The sequence below is a fragment of the Panthera pardus genome, unplaced genomic scaffold, assembly GCF_024362965.1.
Source record: "Panthera pardus isolate Hobbes unplaced genomic scaffold, ASM2436296v1 HiC_scaffold_12, whole genome shotgun sequence".
NCBI lineage: Eukaryota > Metazoa > Chordata > Mammalia > Carnivora > Felidae > Panthera > Panthera pardus.
The window spans coordinates 8,921,550-8,947,515 of NW_026526677.1; the positions used below are offsets into that span (position 1 = coordinate 8,921,550).

A 25,966-nucleotide genomic window follows, 5' to 3' on the forward strand; every position below is an offset into this window, starting at 1 on the left:
GAGGGAGAGAGAGAAAGAGAGAGAACAGAGAAGGGGCACGAGAACCAAAGCGGGGCAGAGAGAAGGAGAATCCAAAGCAGGCTCCACACTGTTCCAGAGCCTGACATGGGGCTTAAACTCATGAACCGTGAGATCATGACCTGAGCTGAAACCAAGAGTCGGACGCTTAACTGACTGAACCACCCAGACACCCTCACATTCACTCAGTTTTTGTCTAGGAAAGTCTTTCTTTCTCTTTCATTCTTTTTTTTTTTTTTCAGGTTTTATTTGTTTATAGTTTTTTAATTAATTTTTTAATGTTTATTTATTTTTGAGAGAGAGAGACAGAGCACGAGTGGAGGAGGGGCAGAGAGAGAGGGAGACACAGAATCTGAAGCAGGCTCCAGACTCTGAGCTGTCTGCACAGAGCCTGATGCGGGGCTCAAACTCATGAGCTGTATGATCATGACCTGAGCTGAAGTCAGAAACTCAACCAATGGAGCCACCCAGGCACCCCTTTGTTTATAGTTTTTAAAATTCCAGTATAATTAATTTGTTTTAATCATACAGTGTTTGTTAGTTTCAGGTGTACAATATAGTGATTCACCAATTCTATACATTACTCAGTGTTCTTCATGGTAAGTGTGCTCTTAATCTCCTTCACCTATTCCACTCTGCCCTCTGGCAGCCACCCATTTGTTCTCTATAGTTAAGAGTCCTTTTTTGTTTGTCTCTCTTCCTTTGTTCATTTGTTTTGTTTCCCAAATGTCACATGTGAGTGAAATCATATGGTATGAAAAGACAGTTTTGCCAGATAAAGTGTTCTTGGTTGGCAGGTTTTTGTCTTTCAATATTTTAAATACATCATTTCACCCTCTCCTGGCCTGCAGGGTTTCTGAGAAACCTACCAATGGTCTTCTGGGAGCCTCCTTGTATGTGACAAATTGCTTTTTTCTTGCTGCTTTCAAAATTCTCTCTTTATCTTTAAATTTTCAGAATTTAGATGTACTGGACTTGGCATTGACCCCTTTGGGTTCTACCTATTTGAGAACTTCATGAATCAAGGTGTCCATTTCCCTCCCTAGATTTGGGTAGATCTCAGTCATTCTTTAAGTAAGCTTTCCGCCCCTTTCTGTCTCTCCTCTCCTTCTATGACACCAATGATGCATACATTATCTCATTGTCCCCCATACATTATGTGATTTTGCCCCATACATCTCATATGCTTTTTGAACTATTGTTCAATTTGTTTTTCTTTCTCTTCCTCTAGCTGGGTAATTTCAAAAGACCTCTCCTGAAGTTCACTTATTTTTTTTCTTCTGCATTATCAAGTCTGCTATTGAAGCTCTCTATTGAATTTTTCAGGTCAGTCACTGGATTCTTCAGTTCCAGGATTTTATTTGGTTCTTTTTTTGTTGTTCTCTGTTGCTTTATTACACTTCTCATTTTGTCCATGTACTGTTTTCCTGATTTCATGTAGTTGTTTATCTGTCTTTCTTATATTTCTTGAACTTCCTTAAGATAATTACAGTAAAACCTTGGTTTGTGAGCATGATTCGTTCTGGAAACATGCTTGTAACTCAAAACACTTATATACCAAAGCGAATTTCCCCATGAGAAATAATGGAAACTCAGATGATTTGTTCCACAACCCCAAAATATTCATATAAAAATGATTACAATATAACATAAAATAACAAAGAAAACACAAAATGTAAAGAAAAATAAACAAATTAACCTGCACTTACCTTTGAAAACCTTCATGGCTGGTGTGAGGGAGATAAGAGAGAGGAGGGTTATCGTGTAGGACAACCTTCACTATCACTAACGGAATCACTGGTATCTGTTGGCTCCGTGGAATCTTTTTCTTTTTATGCAGCTTTAACAAGGAACCTATCCAATGACACTTGCTTCTGCCTCCTTTTGAGGATTTCACACAAATGTGACATTGCATTGTCACTAAACATCACTCTCACTGCTACAGCCTTATTTGGGTGGTGCTTTTCTACAAAATTTTTCACTCTTTCCCACATTTTACTCATCTCTGTAATGTCATATGAAGTGAGGGATTCTTCCGCCTCTTTCTTCTCTTCCTCTGCAGATGAGATGCAGAGGTAGACTTCTTATAAAATCTTGCAATTTCAGCCACTCGCATACCTCATTCATACTTCTCGGTCATTTCCTTCTTAATTTCCACCATAATCATCTGTTTCTTACCATCTTTCTTTTCAACCTTTTCCCGCATAGGGGCCATTGAATACACTTACATGGATGTTGACTACAATACAGTATTAATAAACTTTTGTCATATACGGTATTTAATGTAACTGGCAATAAGGCAGCAGAGGAAAGGGTCTACATCTGCTGGAAGGCTGACAAAGAATGAAGCAAAGCATTCCTCAGCTTACTCTCGTATAGAAAAGCAAAGGACTGTCTATAGGTGCTTTGAAGTGACAAAAAAATACCCTAGGGCCAGTTGTGGGCACCTTCCAACATTCTGAAAAAGCACTGATTTTTGCCAAACACTGTGGCCTGAGATCAAGCATCTGAGCCTGGGAGATAATCATCCACAATCCCACAGTGAGAAAGAGAGAAGAACCATTGGTTCAGTTGTGATCATGTGACATTTGGTAGCACATACTACTCATACTGCAAGACATCACTCGTTTACCAAGTTCAAATTTGTTAAAAAGGTTTGCTTGCCTTGTGGAACACTCACAGAACAAGTTACTCAGAATCCAAGGTTTTACTGTATTTTGAATTGTCAAGAAGTTGATGGGAAAATTTTTAAAAATGGGGCACCTGGGTGGCTCAGTCAGTTAAGTGTCTGACTTTGGCTCAGGTCATGATCTCATGGTCTGTGGGTTTGAGCCCCATGTCGGGCTCTGTGCTGACAGCTTGCAGCCTGGAGCCTGCTTCAGATTCTCTGTCTCCCTCTCTCTCTCTGACCCTCCCCCCACTCATGTTCTGTCTCTCTGTCTCTCTCTCTCTCTCTCTCAAAAATAAATAACATCAAAAAACATTTTTAAGAAAAATTTAAAAAATAATAATAATAAAAAAGGGAACTCCTGGGTCAGTCGGTTGAGCATCCAACTCAATTTCGGCCTCAGCTCATGATCCCAGGGTTGTGGGATGGAGCCCCGCGTTGGGCTCCATGCCGAACGTGAAGACTGCTTAAGATTCTTTCTCCCTCTCTCTCTTCTCAATAATAATTAAAAAAATAAGTTGATGACTCTCCATTTCTTTAGGGGCAGTTATTGGGGCTTTATTAGTGTCTTTTGGTGGTGTCTCGTTTGCCTGATTCTTCATGATCACATAGCCTTACATTTAAAGGAGCAGACATGTCCTGACTTCATAGACTGGTTTTGTCAGATAAAGACCTTCTCCTGAGTCCCCCAGACTGATAGGACTGCTTCCGAGATCATGGGTGGGTGAAGCTGAAGCTGGGTCGTGCGGCTGCTGTGGGGTCCACAGTCAGGCCAGGTTAGTGGGCTTTTTACTGGTGATAGGGGTTGGTGTGGTTCCTGCCAGGCCCTTGGTCTGGCAAGACTGCCCTGGACCCTGGAGAGCAGGGCCACAGGGCTGCTTCAAGGTCTGTGGTGAGGTCTGAGATCAGTGGGTCTGTTATCAAGGTCACCAATGAACAGGGCACTTCCTGGGCCCCTTGGTGGATGAGGCTTGTGGCAGGATCACAGAAAAGTGGGTCTGGGACTGGGTCTGTAGGGGGCAGGCTCCTTTCAGGTCCCTAGCCAAGACCATGATCAGTAGGCCTGCTGCTAGAGTGTAGGCCTGCCTTCTCAGGGCTGCTCTTCTCAGTCTTGGCCTCTACTGAGCTTTTGAAACCTCTGACCTGAATCCCATGGTTCCCACAAAGGCATCTTGTCTGTGGATGACCGTTAAATCCTTGTTTTTATGTGGAGATAAGGCTAGGGACCCCCTCTTCTTCCCTCTTGTGGACGTGGTGTTTCTCTTTTTTACCTTTCAATGTAGGTATTTATAGCTATCAATCTCCCACGGAGCATTGTCTTCACTACATCCCATAAGTTTTGGTACGTTGAATTTTTTATCTAACTCATCGCTGAGTATTTTCTAATTTCCTTGGTGCTTTCTTCCTTGACCCGCTGGTTTTTTGTAAGCATGCTGGTTGATTTCCATGAATGTGTACGTTTTCCAGTTTTGCTTCTGCTGCTGACTTGTAGTTTCACTCTGTTGGAATCAGAGGCAATGCTTTGTATAATTTTGATCCTTTGAACTCTACTGATTCCTGGTTTTGAGCCTTAAATGCAGTCTAGCTCCACATACACTTGGAAAGCGTGTGTGTTCTGCTGTTGTCAGGTAGAGAGTTCTGCACATGTCTGTCAGCCTTGTTGACAGTTTACGCTGAAGATCTCTATCTCCTTACTGTGCGTTATCTCTGTCTTCAAACAGGCTGAACCCGCCGTCTTGGAGTACCTTTCCCTCCCTGCCCATAGTTTACTCCTTCTCATCTTTCTAAATGGAAATTATGGTATTATGGAATCTATGGAAGTATGGTACCTCCCTATAAATACTGTTCTGAAATGCCCCCAGGTCTCATGGAGATGTCATTTCTGTGTCCTGTACAGAGATATCTGTGCAGCAAAATGGCTCTTATCACACACTCTAATTCTCCACCTCCTTCTCTAGCTCCGTGGGAACCGAGGCAACCCACAACAGTATAAACTGTATATTGGAACTCAGTAAAGACTTCTTTATGAAAGAGTTCATTATAAGCTGATGAAAACACCATAAGGAATAAGGGCAGCAGTGAGCTGGAGACACTCACCTGTCCGAGAGAGGGTCGTATATGAAGCCTCCCACCAACATTCCAGCCATGAATAGGAATTGAACAACTGATCTCTGTGACTGATAATGACATACGAGGTCCCACTGGAAGAGAAGGAAACCAGCACAGGGGAGTTTCACAGCAGCTCACAGTCCCTCAGTGTTCACTTGCTGCCACAACCATCAGTGGACATGCTCTCCAGCCTCCCTCTCCTACATTTACTTACCCATATCATCCAAGTCTCAATTTAAGCATGACTTTCTCTAGAAATCCTCAACTAAATCTTCTAGGTTATATTAGGGGCGATCTTTATATTCACTTAGCATTCCATACCTCAGGGGTTCTCAATCTTGGTCACACACTGAAAACATTGAGGAGGTTTTCTAGAATACTGATACCTGCATTTCTCACCTAGAGTGAAATACACTGATTTGCTTGTCTGCGAAGTATTCAGGGCATGGAGATTTTTTTTTTTTAATTAATACAGGTATTTGCAATTTGTGACTAGGCTGAGAACAAGTGACCAACAAATAATACATTATATCAAGTATTTACTTGTCTAATCATTACTATTCACCTTATATTTAAAGACCTCTGATATGGAATTCACGTCTAGTTGGTTGATTTCACTGGCCTCAAATTCAATGTAAGTGCTTGGCAATTAAGAAGATAATAATCACAGGGCACCTGGGTGGCTCAGTTAAACATCCGACTTTGGCTCAGGTCATGATCTCATAGTTCGTGGGTTCAAGCCCCGTGTCGGGCTCTGTGCTGACAGCTCAGAGCCTGGAGCCTGCTTTGGATTCTGTGTCTCCCTCTCTCTCTCTACCCCTCCCCCTCTCAAAAGGAAATAAACATTAAAAAATGTTTTAGGGGCACCTGCATGGCTCAGTCCGTTGGGCATCCGACTTCAGCTCAGGTCATGATCTCATAGCTTGTGAGTTTGAGCCCCACATCAGGCTCTGTGCTGACAGCTCAGAGCCTGGAGCCTGCTTTGGATTCTGTGTCTCCCTCTCTCTCTCTCTCTCTCTCTGCCCCTAACCCACTCACATTCTGTCTCTGTCTCTCTCAAAGATAAATAAGCATTAAAAAAATGTTTTAAAAAAGAAGATAAGCAATCTCTATTTGCTAAAAGAATGAAAGAGAGCTGACTGACTACAATACCTACACAGTAACTGAACACTTGAATCATGCTTATTCTGTCATTCTAAATACCCAGACTTAGTACTCACAAGAGGTAAAAGGGGCCTCTTACCTCAGACACAACGGTAGAGAGGAAGGAGCTTTGGTCATAAACCCAGCCGTCCAGACAGGCCTCTGTGTCTGGCTCAGTCATGTTGGTGAAGGTTCCATTCAGATGACGAAGCTGCCAGTGGGGATGGATAAAGCGCTGACATTTCTCTGGCCTCGATTCTGAGTTCAATGCGATGGCGATTCTGAGGAGGGCCTCAGGGCTGAGGATCCCAGTATCATTAGCAGAGACTGTGTCATTGTCAAGGATGTTCACCCAGCAGCGATGACCAGGAATGGCTGCAGTGAAGTTCTCCAAAATCATATGGCATAATAGCATCAGCATGAAGGGAAGAACTAAAATTGTCTGAAGGATATGGAATTTCCCCAGGCCACCATCCTGATCCAGGAGCTCCTGAAAGGCCATTGAGTATGAACAGGTGATCCTCCAGAGGAGACACAATGACTTTATGGAGATAAATTCAAAGGGACAAAAAGGCTTCCTTTTATTAACTCGCACTACGTCAGTGTGACCTCACACCAGCTTCTTATCAATGGGCCTCACTCACATCACTCCTGCAGCAGAGCAGTGGAAACGGGATCCCCAGCCCTTTTGGAACCAGGAGGCGTTAATTTTTTAGCAGAGCCACAGAGAAAATTATATACCAGGGACACTTCTGTTGACAAAGAAATCTGTTTAAAATTTTAATCTCTGAATGTGCTTCCCCTTAGTGACCTTTCACAGCAGCTTCTGAAATTAGCATTGGACTTTGTCATGTATTTAACCCCCCTAATAAACTAAAATAAGCCTGCTGTGCAGTCTTCAATCATTTCCGGAAAATGAAACTTGAGCGACAAAAAGAGAAGGGTTGTGTGATTTTTCTGTGGAAAGAAAAATCAAATACTTTTCTTGTTTAGCGCTGAATTTAGATTAAGATAACAAATAAGATCCTTTGTTGTTAATCAAAACAAAGTGAAATGTAGTGGAATTACTACATTTTGGTAACTGATACTACACTTCAGTTTCAATCACCTTAGGAATCTTAGATTCCTTGCAATGTAGATACAGAAGGAAGGCAGCGGTAAGTTCACGTAAGGGTTTATTTTCTCAAGCTTTTTTTTTTTAATTTATGTAATATATTTGAAGATCTTTTCGGTGCTAGTGTTTAGAGTCCTGATTAACTGGCGATTTCATCATTATGAATGAAGCTTCTTTATCTCTGATAGTGTTCCTTGACTTTAAGCATGTGTTTTCTCATACTTATATAGCCATTCCAAGTTTCTTGTACTTAGGGTTTGCATATAAACTTCTAATCCCTTAGGTATTTTTTATTTTTATGTATGTATGTATGCATGTATTTATTTATTTATTTTAATGTTTATTTATTTTTGAGAGAAAGAGAGAGGCAGAGCATGAGCAGGAGAGAGGCAGAGAGGGATCAAGACACAAAATCTGAAGCAGGCTCTAGGCTCTGAGCTGTCAGCATAGAGCCAGATGTGGGGCTCGAACCCAGGAACCACATGATCATAACCTGAGCCAAAGTCGAATGCTAAATAATGACTAAGCCACCCAAGCGTCACTAGTTAATATTTGATTGAAATGTTTGTTGAGGGGTGCCTGGGTGGTTCAGTGGTTTGAATGTCCAACTCTTGATCTCAGTTCAGGTCTTGATCTCAGGGTCCTGAGTTTGAGCCCTGTGTTGGGGTCCACACTGGGGTGAAGCCTACAAGGAAGAAAGAAAGAAAGAAAGAAAGAAAGAAAGAAAGAAAGAAAGAAAGAAAGAAAGAAAGAAAGAAAGGAGAAAGAAAAGAAAGATTTATTGAGATTATTGTAGAATCACATGTAGTTGTAAGAAACATGAAAAACTGTGTGCAGTTCCCCTAGCTTCCCCCAATAGTAATATTTTGCAAAACTATAGTATAATATCACAACTGGGATATTGATACTGATACAAACCCACTGATCTTATTCAGATTTCCTCAGTTTTACCTGTACTTGTGTGTGTGTGTGTGTGTGTGTGTGTGTGTGTGTGTGTGTGTGTGTTTACTACTATATGGTTTTTATCACATGTGCAACTTAGTGTTCCCACCACCTCAATCAAAGTAACAAACAGTTCTATCTCCACTCGTATCCCTCATGTACGGTTATAAGTAATAACTCTTTCCTGCTTCTGTCATTCCCTTTTCTACCTTTGGCAACTACTAAACTATTTCCCGTTTTTTTAAGCTTCTGCCGATTAAAAACTGTTTTATATACAAAAAATAATATGGGAGAGTGACGTCGTCAAAATGGTAACATAAGCTGTTCCCAACGTCAGTCCCCCACAAAAGAAGATCAACTGGCAACTGTCCATAGAAAGACACCATCGCGAAAATCCCAGAACCCAGAAGTGAGGCTGAAGCAACACTGGAACCACAGGATCACATTGGAAGAGCAAGAGGAGCGGCTACACTCTGACCATATTGCCCCACCTCCATGCCAGCACGACACCACACTGAGAAACTCCATCCTGAGCCTACAGTCTCTCCAGTGAGGAAAAGAGAACTCAAGGTAGACATCAGTTCCCTCAACATTGGGAGTTGCTTCCCAGAAGGTCCAGCCAGGTATCACCTCATGGGGATTACCGGGGAAAACTGCAGGGCTCCACCACCGGGATTCAGATAGGGATGAAGAAGGGACAAAGCTTACATTAACCAGTGCTTGGATCTTGACAGACCACATTCCTGCTTGCAGTGGCATCGAGAAGAGAACCCAGCCAGTTTTTCTGCCCATCTGCAGAGCTGAGCTGGAGGCCCCATCTTGACAGGGAGCTCGGTTGGTAGCTCTGTCTGATTTGGGTCCCCAGCCAGCAAACTATACCAGCTGTGGAGCTGGTTATGCGGCCCTGCCCTGGAAGGAAAGCATATTCACAGTCCTGCCCAGCTGCTGGGTATAGCCTCCATTCCCATTAAGCCAGGAAGTCTAGCAAGGGAACCCAGATATCCATAGAGCCCATCCAGTGGTCTCACTTGGATAGGCATCCAAGACCAGGTCTTTCTCAACTGTTAAGAATAGCCTCTGGCCAGGACAAACTTATGGAGAATAACGAAGCAGAAAAAAAAAAGAAGGAAACTAAGGGAAAGAGCAAGACTTAAGAATTGGAGAAATCAGTGACTCATTAAAAAGTAACAACATCAGGGGCGCCTGGGTGGCTCAGTCGGTTGAGCGTCCGACTTCGGCTCAGGTCACGATCTCGTGGTCCGTGAGTTCGAGCCCCGCGTCGGGCTCTGGGCTGATGGCCCAGAGCCTGGAGCCTGCTTCCGATTCTGTGTCTCCCTCTCTCTCTGCCCCTCCCCCGTTCATGCTCTGTCTCTCTCTGTCTCAAAAATAAATAAACGTTAAAAAATTAAAAAAAAAAAAAAAAGTAACAACATCAGAATCATAGGGGTCCCAGCCGATGAAGAGAGAGAAAAATGGGTAGAAGGGTTACGTGAGCAAATCATAGTGGAAAACTTTCCTAACCTGGGGAAAGACACAGACATTAAAATCCAGGGAGCACAGAGGACTCATATAAGATTCAACAAAAACTGACCATCAACAAGGCATATCATAGTGAAATTCACAAAATACTCAGGCAAGGAAAGAATCATGAAAGCACCAAGGGAAAAAAGTCCTTAACCTACAAAGGGAAGACGTTTCAGGTTTGCAGCAGACCTATGCACAGAAACTTGGCATGCCAGAAAGAAGTGACAGGATATATTCAATGTGCTGAATTGGAAAACTATGCAGCCAAGAATTCTTTATCCAGTAAGGCTGTCATCCAAAATAGAAGGAGAGATAAAAAATTTCCCAGACAAACAAAATTAAAGGAGTTTGTGGCCACTAAACCAGCCCTGCAAGAAATGTTAACGGGGACTTTCTGAGGGGAGAAAAGATGTATATATATACCCAAAGCAACAAAAGATTAGAAAGGACCAGTGAACATGACCAGAAACTCCAACTCTACAAGCATCATAATGGCAATAAATTCATACCTTTCAGTACTCACTCTAAATGTCAATGGACTAAATACTCCAATCAAAAGACATAGGGTAACAGAATGGATAAGAAAACAAGATCCATCTATGTGCTGTTTACAAGAGACGCACTTTAGACCTAAAGACACCTTCAGATTGAAAGTAAGGGGATGGAGAACCATCTATCATGCTAATGGTCAACAAAAGAAAGCCAAAGTAGCCATACTTATATCAGATAATCTAGACTTCAAAATAGGGACTGTAACAAGAGATGAAGAAAGGCATTATATGATAATTAAGCTGTCTATCCACCAAGAAGACCTAACAATTATTTTTTGGGTTTTCTTCAATATATGAAATGTATTGTCAAATTGGTTTCCATACAACACCCAGTGCTCATCCCAAAAGGTGCCCTCCTCAATACCATCACCCATCCTCCCCTCCCTCCCACCCCCCATCAACCCTCAGCTTGTTCTCAGTTTTTAAGAGTCTATTATGCTTTGGCTCTCTCCCACTCTAACCTCTTTTTTTTTTTTCCTTCCCCTCCCCCATGGGTTTCTGTTAAGTTTCTCAGGATCCACATAAGAGTGAAAACATATGGTATCTGTCTTTCTCTGTATGGCTTATTTCACTTAGCATCACACTCTCCAGTTCCATCCATGTTGCTACAAAGGGCCATATTTCATTCTTTCTCATTGCCACATAGTACTCCATTGTGTATATAAACCACAATTTCTTTATCCATTCATCAGTTGACGGACATTTAGGCTCTTTCCATAATTTGGCTATTGTTGAGAGTGCTGCTATAAACATTGGGGTACAAGTGCCCCTATGCATCAGTACTCCTGTATCCCTTGGGTAAATTCCTAGCAGTGCTATTGCTGATCATAGGGTAGGTCTATTTTTAATTTTTTGAGGAACCTCTACACTGTTTTCCAGAGTGGCTGCACCAATTTGCATTCCCACCAACAGGGCAAAAGGGTTCCTGTTTCTCCACATCCTCTCCAGCATCTATAGTCTCCTGATATGTTCATTTTGGCCACTCTGACTGGCGTGAGGTGATATCTGAGTGTGGTTTTGATTTGTTTTTCCCTGATGAGGAGCGACGTTGAGCATCTTTTCATGTGTCTGTTGGAAGACCTAACAATTGTAAACATTCATGCTCCAAATGTGAGAGCACCCAAATATATAAATTGATTAATCATAAACATAAACAAACTCATTGGTAATAATACCATAATAGTAGGGGACTTCAACACTCCACTTACAGCAATGGGCAGATAATCTAAACAGATAATCAACAAGGAAACAGTGACTTTGAATGACACACTGGACCAGATGGACTTAACAGATATATTCAGAACATTTCATCCTAAAACAGTAGAATACACATTGCTTTCCAGTGCGCATGGAACATTCTCCAGAATATTTCACATACTGGGACACAAATCAGCCCTCGCCAAGTACAAAAAGATCGAGATCATACCATGCATATTTTCAGACCACAATGCTATGCAACTCAAAATCAACCACAAGAAAAATTGTGGAAACATAACAAATACTTGGAAACTAAAGACCACCCTACTAAAGAATGAATGGGCTAACCAAGAAGTTAAAGAGTAAATTAAAAAGTACATGGGGGTGCCTGGGCGGTTCAGTCAGTTAAGCATCTAACTTTGGCTCAGGTCATGATCTCACAGTTTGTGAGCTTGAGCCCCGCGTTGGGCTCTGTGCTGACAGCTCAGAGCCTGGAGCCTGCTTCAGATTCTGTGTCTCCCTCTCTCTCTCTGCCCTTTCCCCACTCATACTCTGTCTCTCTCTCCTTCAAAAATAAATAAACATTAAAAAAAATTTTTTTAAGTACATGGAATCCAATGAAAATGATAACATCACAGCCCAAATTCTCTGGGATGCAGCAAAGGCAGTCATAGGAGGGAAGTATACAGCAATCCAGGCCTTTCTAAAGAAGGAAGAAAGTTCTCAGATACATAACCTAACCTTACACCTTAAAGAACTGGAAAAAGAACAGCAAATAAAACCCAAAAACAGCAGAAGACAGGAAGTAATAAAGATTAAAGCAGAAATCAATGCTATTGAAACAAAACAAAATAAAACAAACAACAACAACAACAATATAGTAGAACAGATCAATGAAACCAGGCGCTGATTCTTTGAAATAATTAACAAAATTGATAAACCCCTAGCCAGTTTGATCAAAAAGAAAAAGGAAAGGACCCAAATAAATAAAATCAAGAATGAAAGAGGAGCTATTACAACCAACACAGCAGAAATGCAAACAATAATAAGAGAATATTACAAGCAATTATATGCCAATAATCTGGGCAATCTGGAAGAAATAGACAAATTCCTAGAAACATACACTACCAAAACTGAAACAGGAAGAAATAGAAAATTTGAACAGACCCATAACCAGTAAAGAATCAAATTAGTAATCAAAAGTCTCCCAAAAAACAGTCCAGGGCCAGATGGCTTTCCAGAGGAATTCTATGAAACATTTAAAGACTAGTTAACACCTAGGGGCGCCTGGGTGGCTCGGTCAGTTGAGTGTCTGACTTCAGCTCAGGTCATGATCTCGCGGTCTGTGAGTTCGAGCCCCGCGTCGGGCTCTGTGCTGACAGCTCAGAGCCTGGAGCCTGTTTCGGATTCTCTGTCTCCCTCTCTCTCTGCCCCTCCCCTGTTCACGCTGTCTCTCTCTGTCTCAAAAATAAAAATAAACGTTAAAAAAGAATTTGTTAAAAAAAAAGACTAGTTAACACCTATTCTCTTGAAGATGTTCCAAAAAATGGAAACTTCCAAACTCTTTCTATGAAGCCAGCATTTCCTTGATTCCAAAACCAGAAAAAGACCCCAGTAAAAAGTGGAACTATAGACCAATTTCCCTGATGAACATGGATGCAAAATTCCACAAGATATTAGCCAAGCGGATCCAACAATACAATAAAAAAATTATTCACCATGACCAAGTGGGACTTATACCTGGGATGCAGGGCTGGATCAATATCCACAAAAGAATCAATGTGATTCATCACATCATTAAAGGAAAGGACAAGAACCACATGATCCTCTCAATAGATGCAGAGAAAGCTTTTGACAAAATACAGCATCCTTTCTTGATAAAAACCCTCAAGAAAGTAGGGATAGAAGGACCATACCTCGAGATCATAAAAGCCATATATGAAAGACCCAACATTAATATCATCCTCAATGGGGAAAACTGAGAGCTTTCCCCCTAAGGTCAGGAACAAGACAGGGATGTCCACTCTCGCCACTGTTGTTCCACATAGTATCGGAAGTCTTAGCCTCTGCAATAAGATAACACAAAGAAATGAAAGGCATCCAAACTGGCCAGGAGGAGGCGAAACTTTCACTCTTTGCAGATGACATGATACTCTATATGGAGAACCCAAAAGATTCCACCAAAAAACTGCTAGATCTGATCCACGAATTCAGCAAAGTTGCAGGATATAAAATCAATGCACAGAAATCGGTTGCATTCCTAGACACCAATAATGAGGCAACAGAAAGAGAAATCAAGGAATCGATCCCATATACAATTGGATCAAAACCCATAAAATACCTAGGAATAAATCTAACCAAAGAGGTGAAAAACCTATACACTGAAAACTATAGAAAGCTTATGAAAGAAATTGAAGAAGACACAAAGAAGTGGAAAAAGATTCCATGCTCCTGGATATGAAGAACAAATATTGTTAAAATGTCAAAACTACCCACAGCAATCTATATATTCAATGCAATCCCTATCAAAGTAACACCAACATTCTTCACAGAGCTAGAACAATCCTAAAATTTGTACGGAACCAGGAAAGACCCCAAATTGCCGAAGCAATCTTGAAAAAGAAAACCAAAGCTGGAGGCATCACAATACCATTTGTATGTTGCAAAATGATTACCATCGTAACCTTAGCTAACACCTCATTTGTGTCACAAAATTATAATTACTTTTTTGTGTTGAGGACGTTTAAAATCTAGTCCTTTACCCAGGTTAAAATCTATAATACAATATTTGCTATAATCACTTGGGTATGCATTAGAACTCCAGAACTTATTTATCTACTGCTTGCAAGTTTGTATCCTTAAACAGCTCACCAATTCCCCCACTGCCCAGATCCTGATAACCACCATTCTACTCTCAGTGTCTAAAAGTCTGGCTTTTTTAGATTTGACATACAAGTTATATACAATATCTATCACCCTCACTCTGACATATCACATAGTATAGTGCCCCCAAAGTTCAACATGTTGTCTCAATTGGCATAATTTTCTTCTTTCTCATGGCTGAATAATATCCCATTGATATATATACCAAATCTTTTTTACCCATTCATCCATCAACGAACACTTAGGGTTTTCCACATCTTGGGTATTTTGAATCCTGCTGCAATAAACATGAGAGTGCAAACATCTTTTCAACATCTTGATTTCATTTCTTTTGGATATATACCCACAAGTGGGATTGCTGGATCATATGGTAGTTCTATTTTTAACTTTTTGAGAAACCTCCATATTGTTTTCCATGTTTGATTTGCATTTCGTGGTAATTAGTGACATTGAGCATCTTTTCAGTATTTGTTGGTTATGTGGGGTATCTTCTTTAAAAAAAATCTCTGGGGGCACCTGGGTGGCTCAGTCGGTTGAGCGTCCGACTTCGGCTCAGGTCACGATCTCACGGTTCGTGAGTTCGAGCCCCGAGTCAGGCTCTGGGCTGATGGCTCAGAGCCTGGAGCCTGCTTCCGATTCTGTGTCTCCCTCTCTCTCTGACCCTCCCCCATTCATGCTCTGTCTCTCTCTGTCTCAAAAAAATAAATAAAAAAACATTAAAAAAATTTTTAAAAAAAAATCTCTGTTTAGTTCATCTGCCCATTTTTAAATCTGTTTTTGTTTGTTACTGAGTTATATGAGTTCTCTACATATTTTGGATATTAATGTCTTATCCAATATATTGTTTGCAAATATTTTCTCCTATTCCGTAGGTTGTTGCTTTTTCATTTTGTTTATTCTTTTGTTATGAGGAAGATTGTTAGTTTGAGTACTCTTACTTGTTTATTTTTGCTTATGTGTTTGTGCTTTTGTTGTCATATCCAAATAATCATTGCCAAGGCCTATGTCAAGGAGCTTCTTCTCTATGATTTCTTCTAAGAGTTTTCATTTATTGGGCCTTATATTTAAGTCTTTCCTCCATTTTGGGTTAATTTTTGTGAGTGGTATATGGGCCCATTCATTTTTCTGCATTTGGTTATTTACCACCATTTGTTGAAGAGACTTTCTTCCACCATTGAGTATTCTTGGTTTTCTTGTCAAATATTAGTTGACCATATATGTGGGCACTTATGTCTGGAGACTCTATTCTATTCCACTTTACTGTGTGTCTATTTTTATGCCAGTACCATGATATTTTAATTACTCTTTGTAATATAGCTTGATATCAGGAAGTGTGATGCCTCCAGCTTTGTTCTTCTTTCTCAGAATTTCTTTGGCTATTTAGGGCCCTTTGTGGTTCCATATGAATTATAAGATTGTATTTTCTATTTCTGTGAAAAATGCCATTGGAATTTAGTAAGGATTGCATTAAATCTGTAGATGGCTTTAGATAGTATGGACATTTAAAAATGTTAATTTTTCCCATTCGTGAACAAGTAGTATCATTCTATTTATTTGTGTCTTCTTTAATTTCTTTCATCAGTGTCTTATATTTTTCATTGTACAGATCTTTCTCTTCCTTGGTTAAACTAATTCCTAAATATTTATTGTTTTTTATTTTAATATGAATGGGATTTTTTTTTCTTCATATAATTCATTGTTAGTATATGGAAATGCCACTAATACCTGTGGGTGGACTACTGAATTCCTTGATTAGTTCCAAAATTCTTTGGTTGAGTTTTAGGATTTCCTATATATAAGCTTATATCATTTGCAGATAACGACTTTACTTCTTCCTTTCCAATTTGAATTCCTTTTATTTCTTTATCTTGCCTGAATGCTCTATCTAGGATTTCCTGTATTATGTTGAATCAGAGTGTTGAGAGTAGGCAACTTTGCCTTGTTCCTGACATTACAAGAAGAGTTTGTTTTTAGCCTTTTACTGTTGACTGTGATGTTAGCTGTGGGTGTTTCACATATGACCTTTATTATGTGGAGGTATGTTCCTTCTATACTCAATTTGTTGGGGTTTTTTATCATGAAACCGTGTTGAATTTTGCCAAATATTTTGTCTACATCTATTGAGGGTGTCCTATAATTTTTATCATTTATTTTATTAATGGGGTATATCATATTTAATGTTTCATTTATGTTGAACTATCCTAGCATCCCACTTGGTCATGGAATATAATCCTTTGATGTGTTGTTGAATTTTGTTTACTACTATTTTGCTAAGAATTTTTACATCTATATTCATCAAGGGTATTGGTCTATTGTTTTCTTGCAGTGTCCTTATTTGGCTTTAGTATCAGGGTACTGCTGGTCTCATAAAATGAGTTTGGGAGCATTCCCTTGTCTTCAATGTTTTGAAGAGTTTGAGAAGGATTGGCATTAATTCTTCTTCAAGTTTTTGGTAGAATTCACCAGTAAAGCCATCTGGTCCTGGGCTTTTCTGTATTGGGAAATTTTTGATTACTGATTCAATCCCTCTATTCATTATTGGTCTGTTCAAGTTTTCTATTTCTTTCATTCAGTCTTAGTAGACTGTATGCTTTTTAGAATCTGCCCATTCTTCTAGGTTATCTAATTTATTGACATATAATTGTTCACAGCAGTCTCATGATCCTATGTTTTCATGCAGTATCAGTTGAAATGCCTCCTCTTTCATTTCTGTGTTTTAGTCTTCTTTTTTTTCTGAGTAGTCTAGCAAAAGGTTTGTCAGTTTGTTCACATTTTCAAAAAAAATAAACAGCTCTTAGTCATTGATCTTGATCTTTTCTATTGTTTTTCTTTTTTCTTTTTTTTAATATAATTTATTGTCAAGTTAGCTAACATAGAGTGTATACAGTGTGCTCTTGATATCGAGGGTAGATTCCTGTGATTCATCACTTACATACAACACCCAGTGCTCATCCCTTTTCTATTGTTTTTCTAGTCTCTATTTCATTTATTTCCATTCTGCTCTATTATATCCTTCCTTCTATAACAAACTGTGGCTTAATTTGTTCTTCTTTTTCTAGTTCTTTGTGATGTAAAATTAGGTTGCTCGAGACTTTTCTGTTTTTTAATAGATGGTTGCATTTCTTTAAACTTCTCTAAGAACTGATTTGCAGCATCCATAGGTTTTGGTGTGTTGTGTTTTCATTTCTGTTTGTTTCAAGATTGTTTTTACTTTCCTTTTGATTTCTTCTTTGGCCCGTTGGTTGTTCGGGAGTATGTTGTTTAGTTTCCACGTGCTTTTAAACTTTCCAGCTTTCTTTTTTCTTTAATATTTGTATAACGTATTTTTATTGTAGAATTTCTAAAATATAAATATAATTCATGTGCTATAAACTGATCCTTTTAAAGTGTACAGTTCAGTGGCTTCTAGTATATTCACAGAGTCATGCAGCCATCTCCATGACCTTAATTTCAAAACATTTTCATCAGCCTTGTCCCCATTAGTAGTGACTCCCTAATCCTCCCTATCCCCTTCACCCCCTGCCCTGAAACCACTAATATGATTTCCTTGTGGATTCCTCTGCTCTGGACATTTCATATACATGGAATCATATAAGGTGGCTTTTTGTTTCTGGCTTCTATCACTTAGTATAAAGTTTGGAAGGTTCATCCACATTGTAACATGCATCAGTATTTCATTCCTTTTTATGGCTAAATATAGCTATGTTATTTTTGTTTATCCATTCACTGATTGATGGATCTTTGAGTTAGTTATTTTCACTTTTTGGCTATTGTGAATAATGCTGCTATGAACATTCCTATACAAGTTTGTTTTGTATGTGATATTTTAATATTTATGCTGTGCTTTCACATCTGATTTGGTCCTCATAAATACTTTGAGAGATAAGGCAAGTCATACTATTTCCATTTTATAGGTAGAGAAACAGAGGATCTCTGATATAATAGCTTCATACTTGCTAGAGTCAGAGTGGGGGGATGGGTGAAGTAGGTGATGGGAATTAAGGAGTGCACTAGTCAGGATGAGCACTGGGTATTGTATGGAAGTGTTGAATCACTAAACTGTACACCTGAAACTAATATTATACTGTATGTTAATTCACTGGAATTTCAATTAAAAACTTAAAAAAGAACAAAAGAAAAACAAATAGAACCAGCTTTATCTTTCTTGTTGATTTCTAGTTTCTAACTTTCTGTTTCTAACAACAGAACTGAAACAAAATACTTTCTGTTGTTTAAGCCACCCAGTCTGTGTAATTTTGTTATGGTAGAGCCCTAGAAGACTAAGATATCTTTCTTTTTTTTTTTTTTAACGTTTATTTATTTTTGAGACAGAGAGAGACAGAGCATGAACGGGGGAGGGTCACAGAGAGAGGGAGACACAGAATCTGAAACAGGCTCCAGGCTCTGAGCTGTCAGCACAGAGCCCGACGCGGGGCTCGAACCCACGGACCGTGAGATCATGACCTGAGCCGAAGTCGGACACTTAACCGACCGAGCCACCCAGGCACCCCAGATATCTCTCTTTCAAAAGCTTTACAATAGCACCCAATGATTCAAGAAATTTCATCTTTGTAATTGTTCCATTTAAGTCATTTCCTGAAAAGGAATCTCTGCAGGCTGGACATAGATCTACTTTCTAAGGTGTCCCACAAGTGATGAATTTGAAATTCAAGAATAAGACTCTGAATAGCCAAAAACACCTTGAAAAAGAAAAGCAAAGCTGGAGACATCACATTCTGGACTTCAAGTTATATTACAAAGCTGTGGCGATCAAAACAGTATGGTACTGGCACAAAAATAGACACACAGGTCAATGGAACAGAATAGAAAACCTAGAAAGGAACCCACAACTATATGGTCAATTAACCTTCAACAAAGCAGGAAAGAATATCCAAAGGGAAGAAGACAAGTCCCTTCAACAAATAGTATTGGGAATACTGGACAGCAATATCCAGAAGAATGGAACTGGACCACTCTCTTTCACCATACACAAAAATAGACTCAAAATGGATGTAAGACCTAAATGAGAGACAGGAAACCATTGAAATCTTAGAGAACACAGGCAGTGACCTCTGACATCAGCTGTAGCGACTTCTCTCTAGATATGTCTCCTGAGGCAATGGAAACAAAATAAATTAAATAAACAAATAAACTATTGGGACTTCATCAAAATAAAAAGCTTCTGCACATCAAAGGAAACAATCAACAGAACTAAAAGGCAACTGATGGAATGCGAGAAGATGTTTGCAAATGACGTGTCTGATAAAGGGTTAGTATCTAAAGCCTATAAAGAACTTATCAAGCTCAACACCCAAAAAACAAATAAGCAATTAAAAATAGGCAGAAGAGATGAATAAACATTTCTCCAAAGAAGACATCCAGATGGGCAACAGACATATGAGAAGGTGTTCAACATCACTGATCATCAGGGAAATATAATTCAAAACTTCAATGAGATATCACCTCACACCTGTCAGAATGGCTACAATCAACAACACAAGAAACAACAGGTGTTGGCAAGGATGTGGAGAAAGGGGAGCCCTCTTTCCCAGTGGGAAAGGGGACTCCCACTGTTGGTGGGAAGGCAAACTGGTGCAGCCACTCTGGAAAACAGTATGGAAGTTCCTCAAGAAACTAAAAATAAAACTACCCTACAATCCAGCAATTGCACTACTGACTATTTACCCAAAGAACACAAAAATACTAACTTAAAGGGATACATGCACCCCGATGTTTATAGCAGCATTATCTACAACGGCCAAATCATGGAAACAGCTCAAGTGTCCATTGACTGATGAATGGATAAATATGTGGCATATATATATGTGGCATGATATAGATATAGATAGATATACATATACATATAGATATAAATAATGGAATATTACATAGTATACATATAATGAAATATTACTCAGCCACAAAAAAGCATGAAATCTTGCCCTTTGCCATGACATGGGTAGAGCTAGAGAGTATTGTGTTAGGCAAAATAAGTCAGAGAAAGACAAATACCATATCATCTCACTCATCTGTGGAATTTAAGAAACAAAACAAATGAGCAAAGGGAAAAAAGAGAGAGAGAGGCAAACCAAGAAATAGACTCTTAACTATAGGGAACAAACGGACGGTTACCAGAGGGGAGGTGGGCAGGGGGATGGGCAAATAGGTGATGGGGCTTAAGGAGGGCACTTGTCATGGTAAGCACCAGGTGATGCATGCCACTGTTGAATCACTAGATCGTGCACCTGCCGCTAATATTACACTGTATGTTAACTAACTGGATTTTAAATAAAAACTTTAAAAATTTTTTAAGAAGAATAAGAAACTCTAGTCTGCAGAATGAATTCTAAAGATTTTTAAAAATCAACCTACCTGCTCCCATTATTGCCCTGTATATCCTGTAGATTCCATCTTTTGAATATCTTATAAGTGCACAAATATTATTTACCTTTTCCTATGATTGTATGCTTATTATTCTCTTGGTTATAAACTGGTTTTTTTTTCAATTGTTCACCCACTGCTTTATTGTCTCAAGAATCTTCCTTCAAGAGTAGTTAAAAGTTCACTTCTATAAAGACCATTTCCTTGGCCCATGGCGTCTCCCCGGGAATCATGAAACATTGTCTTTTTCATTTTTCCACAGCACATTGTGTATTTCTCTTATAATTATCTTACGACATCGCAGTGTAATTATTTGTGTATCTATCTCTTATTAACTGGATTATAAGACCTTGAAACACTGACCTCATGTTTCACTTAGAAACTTATAAATAAAAATATAATATACAAATACATATAAACACATGACATTGGTTTATTTACAGCAATAGCAAAGAAAGTTAGTCCAAAATGCTATTCGGATGACTCAGTAACTCTGGGAAAACAAACTATTACAGAAAAAATACAATTTCCTTCCTCCATTTTGAAATTTCCTCATTTCAAAAATCTTAAAACCGCTGTTACGGTGTGATTTAAACTGTAGCAGGACTTCAGTTACCAAAAGTTAGCATTCGTCCACAACATTCCACTTTGCTTTGATTTAACTAAGGATGGTTTTCTTTAATCTTCAATAAAAATGCAGTTCTAATCAAGACAAATCCCTGCTCTCTGCTCTTTACACAGGAATATCACACAAAGAAGTTCACCCTTGGGCCTCCATACATCCCTTTTCTGAAAATACTAGATGATTGAACAGGTGTGTTTTAGGTTATATGCCAAACAGGGATATTTCCATCTAAACTCTACTGACTTCCCAGGAGCCTGTAAGGTCAGGATCATTCACTGAGTAGTCTTTTAAGCAAGTTTAGTTGTCAACAGCTAAGTCTTTTTGCCAGATACATGTATCTGTGACTTTATGGAAACTATCTAGCTGCCTCAAAAGACTTGGGGTAAAACCTCCCACCACTCTTCTGTGTCGGTCAGGCAGGGCCCACTAAGGAGAAAGTGGGGTCAGGATCCATATGCACTTAGTGTGGGGGCACCTGGGTGGCTCAGTCGGTTGAGCTTCTGACTCTTGATTTCAACTCAGGTCATGATCTCATGGTTCCTGGCTTCAAGGCCCATGTCCAGCTCCGTGCTAACAGCAGGGAGCCTGCTTGGAATTCTCTCTCCCTCTCTCTCTGCCCCTCCTTCATTCATGTGTGCACACACACACACACTCTCTCTCTTTCAAAATAATCATTAAAAAATATATGCACTTAGTGTGACATAGCGAAAGGAAATATTTTCTCCCTTTGAACTTATTTCAGTAAAGTCATTGTGCCATCTCTTACAGATCGGTTCTTCAGCCTCCATGGCCCTTCAGTGCCTCCTGGATCAAGTTGGAGGCCTGGGGATATTCCAGATCCTTCAGATAATTTTCCTTTGTATCTCCAGCCTCGTAGTGAAAACTCATATTTTATTGGAGAACTTCACTGCAGCCATCCCTGGTCACTGCTGCTGGGTCCACATCCTTCACAATGACACGGTCTCTGCTAACAGCACTGGGATCTTCAGCCAAGAGGTACTCCTGAGAATCTCCATCCCACTGGACTCAAACACGAAGCCAGAGAAATGCCATCGCTTCATCCATCCCCAGGGGCAGTTCCTTCACCTGAATGGTACCTTCTGCAACACGAGTGGGCCAGACATAGAGCCCTGTGTGGAAGGCTGGGTGTATGACCAAAGCTTATTCCCTGCCACCATTGTAATTGAGGTAAGAAGTCCCATTTAAATCTTCCACTTATATGATCAAAGTGTTTAGAAATACACAAAAAATTGGAGCGCCTGGGTGGCTCAGTCGGTTGAGCGTCTGACTTCGGCTCAGGTCATGATCTCACGGTTGATGAGTTCGAGCCCCACGTTGGGCTCTATGTGGGCATCTCAGGTCCTGGAGCCTGCTTTGGATTCTGTGTCTCCCTCTCTTTCCGCTCCTCCCCTGCTCACTCTCTGTCTCTCTCTCAAAAATAAATAAAGATTAAAAATGATTAAAAATAAATTTAAAAAAGAACTACACAAAAAATAGACTTGCTTTATACATTTAGTCCCAACGTGGACACTGCAGCCAGACTTTTCTTCATTCCTTCAGCAGATAGTAATTGCTTATCTATACTATGACAGTCAAGAGTATTGGTATTGAGGTTAGTGAACAATCTATAAACACGTGCCTGCTATTACATCATTCAATCTAGTGAGAGAGACCTATAATTTAAAAAGTAATGTTATGCTATAGGAGCCTGGGTGGCTCAGCCAGATAAGCACCGGACTTCAGCCCAGGTCATGATCTCACGGTCCATGGGCTCCAGCCCCACGTTGGGCTCTGGGCTGACAGCTCAGAGCCTGGAGCCTGCTTCAGATTCTGTGTCTCCCTCTCTCTCTATCTCTCCCTCTCTCCCTCTCTTTCAAAAATAAATAAACATTAAAAAGAAATGTAAGTAATGTTACGCTAGATCACTGGTTCTCAATACTCATTGAAAACTGATTTCCAGTAAATCAGAACTTCTGGGCAAAGGATCCAGGCATCAGCACTTTTTAAGCTTTCTCAAGTGATTTGATGTGTGGCCAAAGATAAGAGTTACCATAAAGGTGAATGTAGATTGCTAAGTGAAGTCCAAGGCAGGGCTTCTGTATTACCTATAGGATGAGAGTAGGTTTCTTGAAAAAATTGTGTTGGACACAATACCTGAAAAATGTGTATAAGTTAATGCAACAAAGGGAATTGGTGGTCTAAGAGGAAAATGAATAGAGATATACAGGCACATGGATGCAAATGATTCAGAGGATATGAGGCACAAGAGAGTGAACCAACCTCATTTCAAGTGTTGAAGCAAGCTCAGTATTATAGCTGTGAGACACCAGGGGAGAGTGGTTGGAAACAAAGGCAGGACCACAAGGGAGAGGATCCCATCCATCACATGTAAGAGTTTGGAGTCAATGTCTACTAAAGGGTTTAAACTCTTCTAAAACTGCTGTGCTGCTTTCCTCCTCTTCCAGTGGGAACTGATATGTGAATCTCAGTCATGAAAATCAGTGGCCCAATTCCTATTTATAGCTGGGGCACTGAGTTAAGTTTATTCTAGGGAAGTGTTGCGACCGGCGCAACAAACACTGAGATCAGGGTCCTGAGGGTAGGGGAATGTAAGAAAAAAAAGAGAGAAGAGAAGACAGTTTGGGAACAGGAGGGTCCCCTGGGCTGATGGCCCAAGTGACGGCTTTATTGTTGCTGTACACAATCTTTTATAATATAAGACTCTTATGGATCAAGTCATTCTAAGAATAAACAGGTTTCACATGATCACTGCCAGCCAAAACATTTAGTTCTGTGTACCTTGTGAACTTTCTGAACGGGTCACAAGACTTTGTTGATAGATTGCTAGCAAAACACAGTTCCCATGTTTGTTTCTATTTGACCCGGGGTAGAAAAAAGGGAGGTAGCATTACTGCCAACACCTGCAGACCACAGGCTTCAGGAATTAACTTTCTCAGCCTTGACAAGGCTTTCGTATGCCCTTGAAAGTGGGGGAATGGGAGGGGGAACCACGGGTTGGCTGAGTCGACAGGGAGCCTTTGCTCGACCCGGTCTCAGCCTGGCACTGGGGCCCGGCCTCCCACATGAATGGGAGGGGGAACCACCGGGTTGGCTGATCGACAGGGAACCGTTGCTCGACCCGATCTCAGCCTGACACCGGGGCCCGGCCCCCCACAGGGAAGGAGCAGGGAGATAAAGAGAAGGGAGGGAAACAAACCACAAGAGTCTCTTTATGATAGAGAACAAACTGAGGGTCGATGGAGGGAGGTGGGTGGAAGATGGACTAGATAGGTGATGGGTAATAAGGAGGGATGAGCATTCGTTGGGATGAGCACTGGGTGTTGTATGTAAATGATGAATCTCTGAATTCTACTCCTGAAACCAATATTGCACCGTATGTTAACTAACACTGAAATTTAAAAAAGAAACCTTTACTGAGATCTCACTGTAGGTTCTGCATCGTGCTATGTGCCGACCTCTATCTCTGACTCCAGGGAGCCACAACCTAATAAGAGTACTTAATAAATTATAGTGTGGTGTGATAAATGTGTTCCTTGTATTGCCTGAAGGAGGTCAGAGAAAGGCATCTGACTCAGATTGAAAGAAGTTTCAGGGAGGGATTTTCAAAGCTGATGCCAGGACACAAGGTTTAAGTCTAGGAGTTATTTGAATGCAGGGAGAGGACGAGGTGTTGAGGCAGAAAGTACCAACATGTTTGAAAGCGCAAATTTGTGAATTATTATTACTATCATTATTATTAATTGGCCTTGAAAATGTTCTCAAATACCTAGACCAGTAAGATAAATGGCTTTGAATGCTGCCAGACTGGTCATCACTGCATACCTACAATGCAGGTATTCGTGTGCAACAAGTAATGATCTTTACACAATCTGTGGGTTGTGTAGCAATGTGGCACCGATGGGATGGTAAGATATTGCACCTGTCACCTGGGTGCTGCTCTCCGTGAAATAGCTTTAATACATAATATTTGTAACCATGTAAGGTAAATAATATTAGGAACCCAGGAGGACATGGCTTGGGGAAATGAGAAGTTTGGGACCTCCTACATCTTGGCAGAGCTCCTTTTGAAGGAGGCGGTCAACCATTGCTGTCACCCATGAGAGCACTAAGGGAACTTTATATGCCCCTGAACATCCGCCCATCAGTGTGATGCCACTTGGTAGTGTTAAGTAAAAATTGTGACCTTTGAGTTGATCACCGTTAAACATTACCCATGTAGATCTTCGGATCAGAGTCCAGCCTCTGAGCCGGTGTGTACCACTTTCCCCAGTGTTCAGACTCCAGCTAACCCCCACGAAATGTTTAATAAGAGATATAATAATAACGGGGATGCGACAGTTGGGTTGGAAGGATAATTGAGTAAGAGATAACAGTGGCAGCCAGAAGACCAGTTGTAAGAGGGTTGATTTCAATACCTATGGCTCAGATCATCTTACCAGATGTTAAATGGGAAAGGATAATTTAGAAGATATTCAAAGGAACTTTGAAGTTATTGAGTTCTGCTCCCTGTCAGATGAAAAGCAGCCCAGCACTTCTGATTAATAACCATCGGGTTTCTGTTAGAAAACTTCTGAGAATGTGTAGCTCCTGCCTTTAAAAGGCACCACCCGCAAGTATTTGACTATTGTTAATGTTACACATTTCATCCATTTACCGGGCTTTTCAAGCTTGAACTTCTTTCTGTCTCTCTTACCCCAGGACCCCCGTGACGCTCCAATGATATTCCAGTGTACTTAAAATAAAATCCAAGTTGTTTTTTTTTTTATGGTTATTTATTTTGAGAGAAAGAA

The 25,966-nt window shown here is 40.2% G+C and overlaps 1 protein-coding gene across 1 annotated transcript; it reads right to left on the bottom strand.

The window, feature by feature from the left end:
• Positions 1-978: 978 nt before the first annotated feature.
• On the bottom strand, positions 979-6,440 carry LOC109246980 (solute carrier family 22 member 10-like). Its single transcript, XM_019415334.2, has 3 exons — positions 6,039-6,440; positions 4,784-4,887; positions 979-1,030 (listed from the first exon to the last, which is right to left on the bottom strand). Exons 1-3 carry the CDS (start codon positions 6,438-6,440, stop codon positions 979-981), a joined length of 558 nt encoding a protein of 185 aa, XP_019270879.2.
• Positions 6,441-25,966: the final 19,526 nt, after the last annotated feature.

Coding starts and splice junctions, on each gene's coding strand:
- LOC109246980 (XM_019415334.2), bottom strand. CDS start 6,440: ATGGCCTTTCAGGAGCTCCTGGATCAGGATGGTGGCCTGGGGAAATTC. Junction 4,888..6,038: donor TCTCTACCGTTGTGTCTGAG/GTAAGAGGCCCC, acceptor CTTCTCTTCCAG/TGGGACCTCGTATGTCATTA. Junction 1,031..4,783: donor TACGACCCTCTCTCGGACAG/GTGAGTGTCTCC, acceptor TGATTCATGAAG/TTCTCAAATAGGTAGAACCC.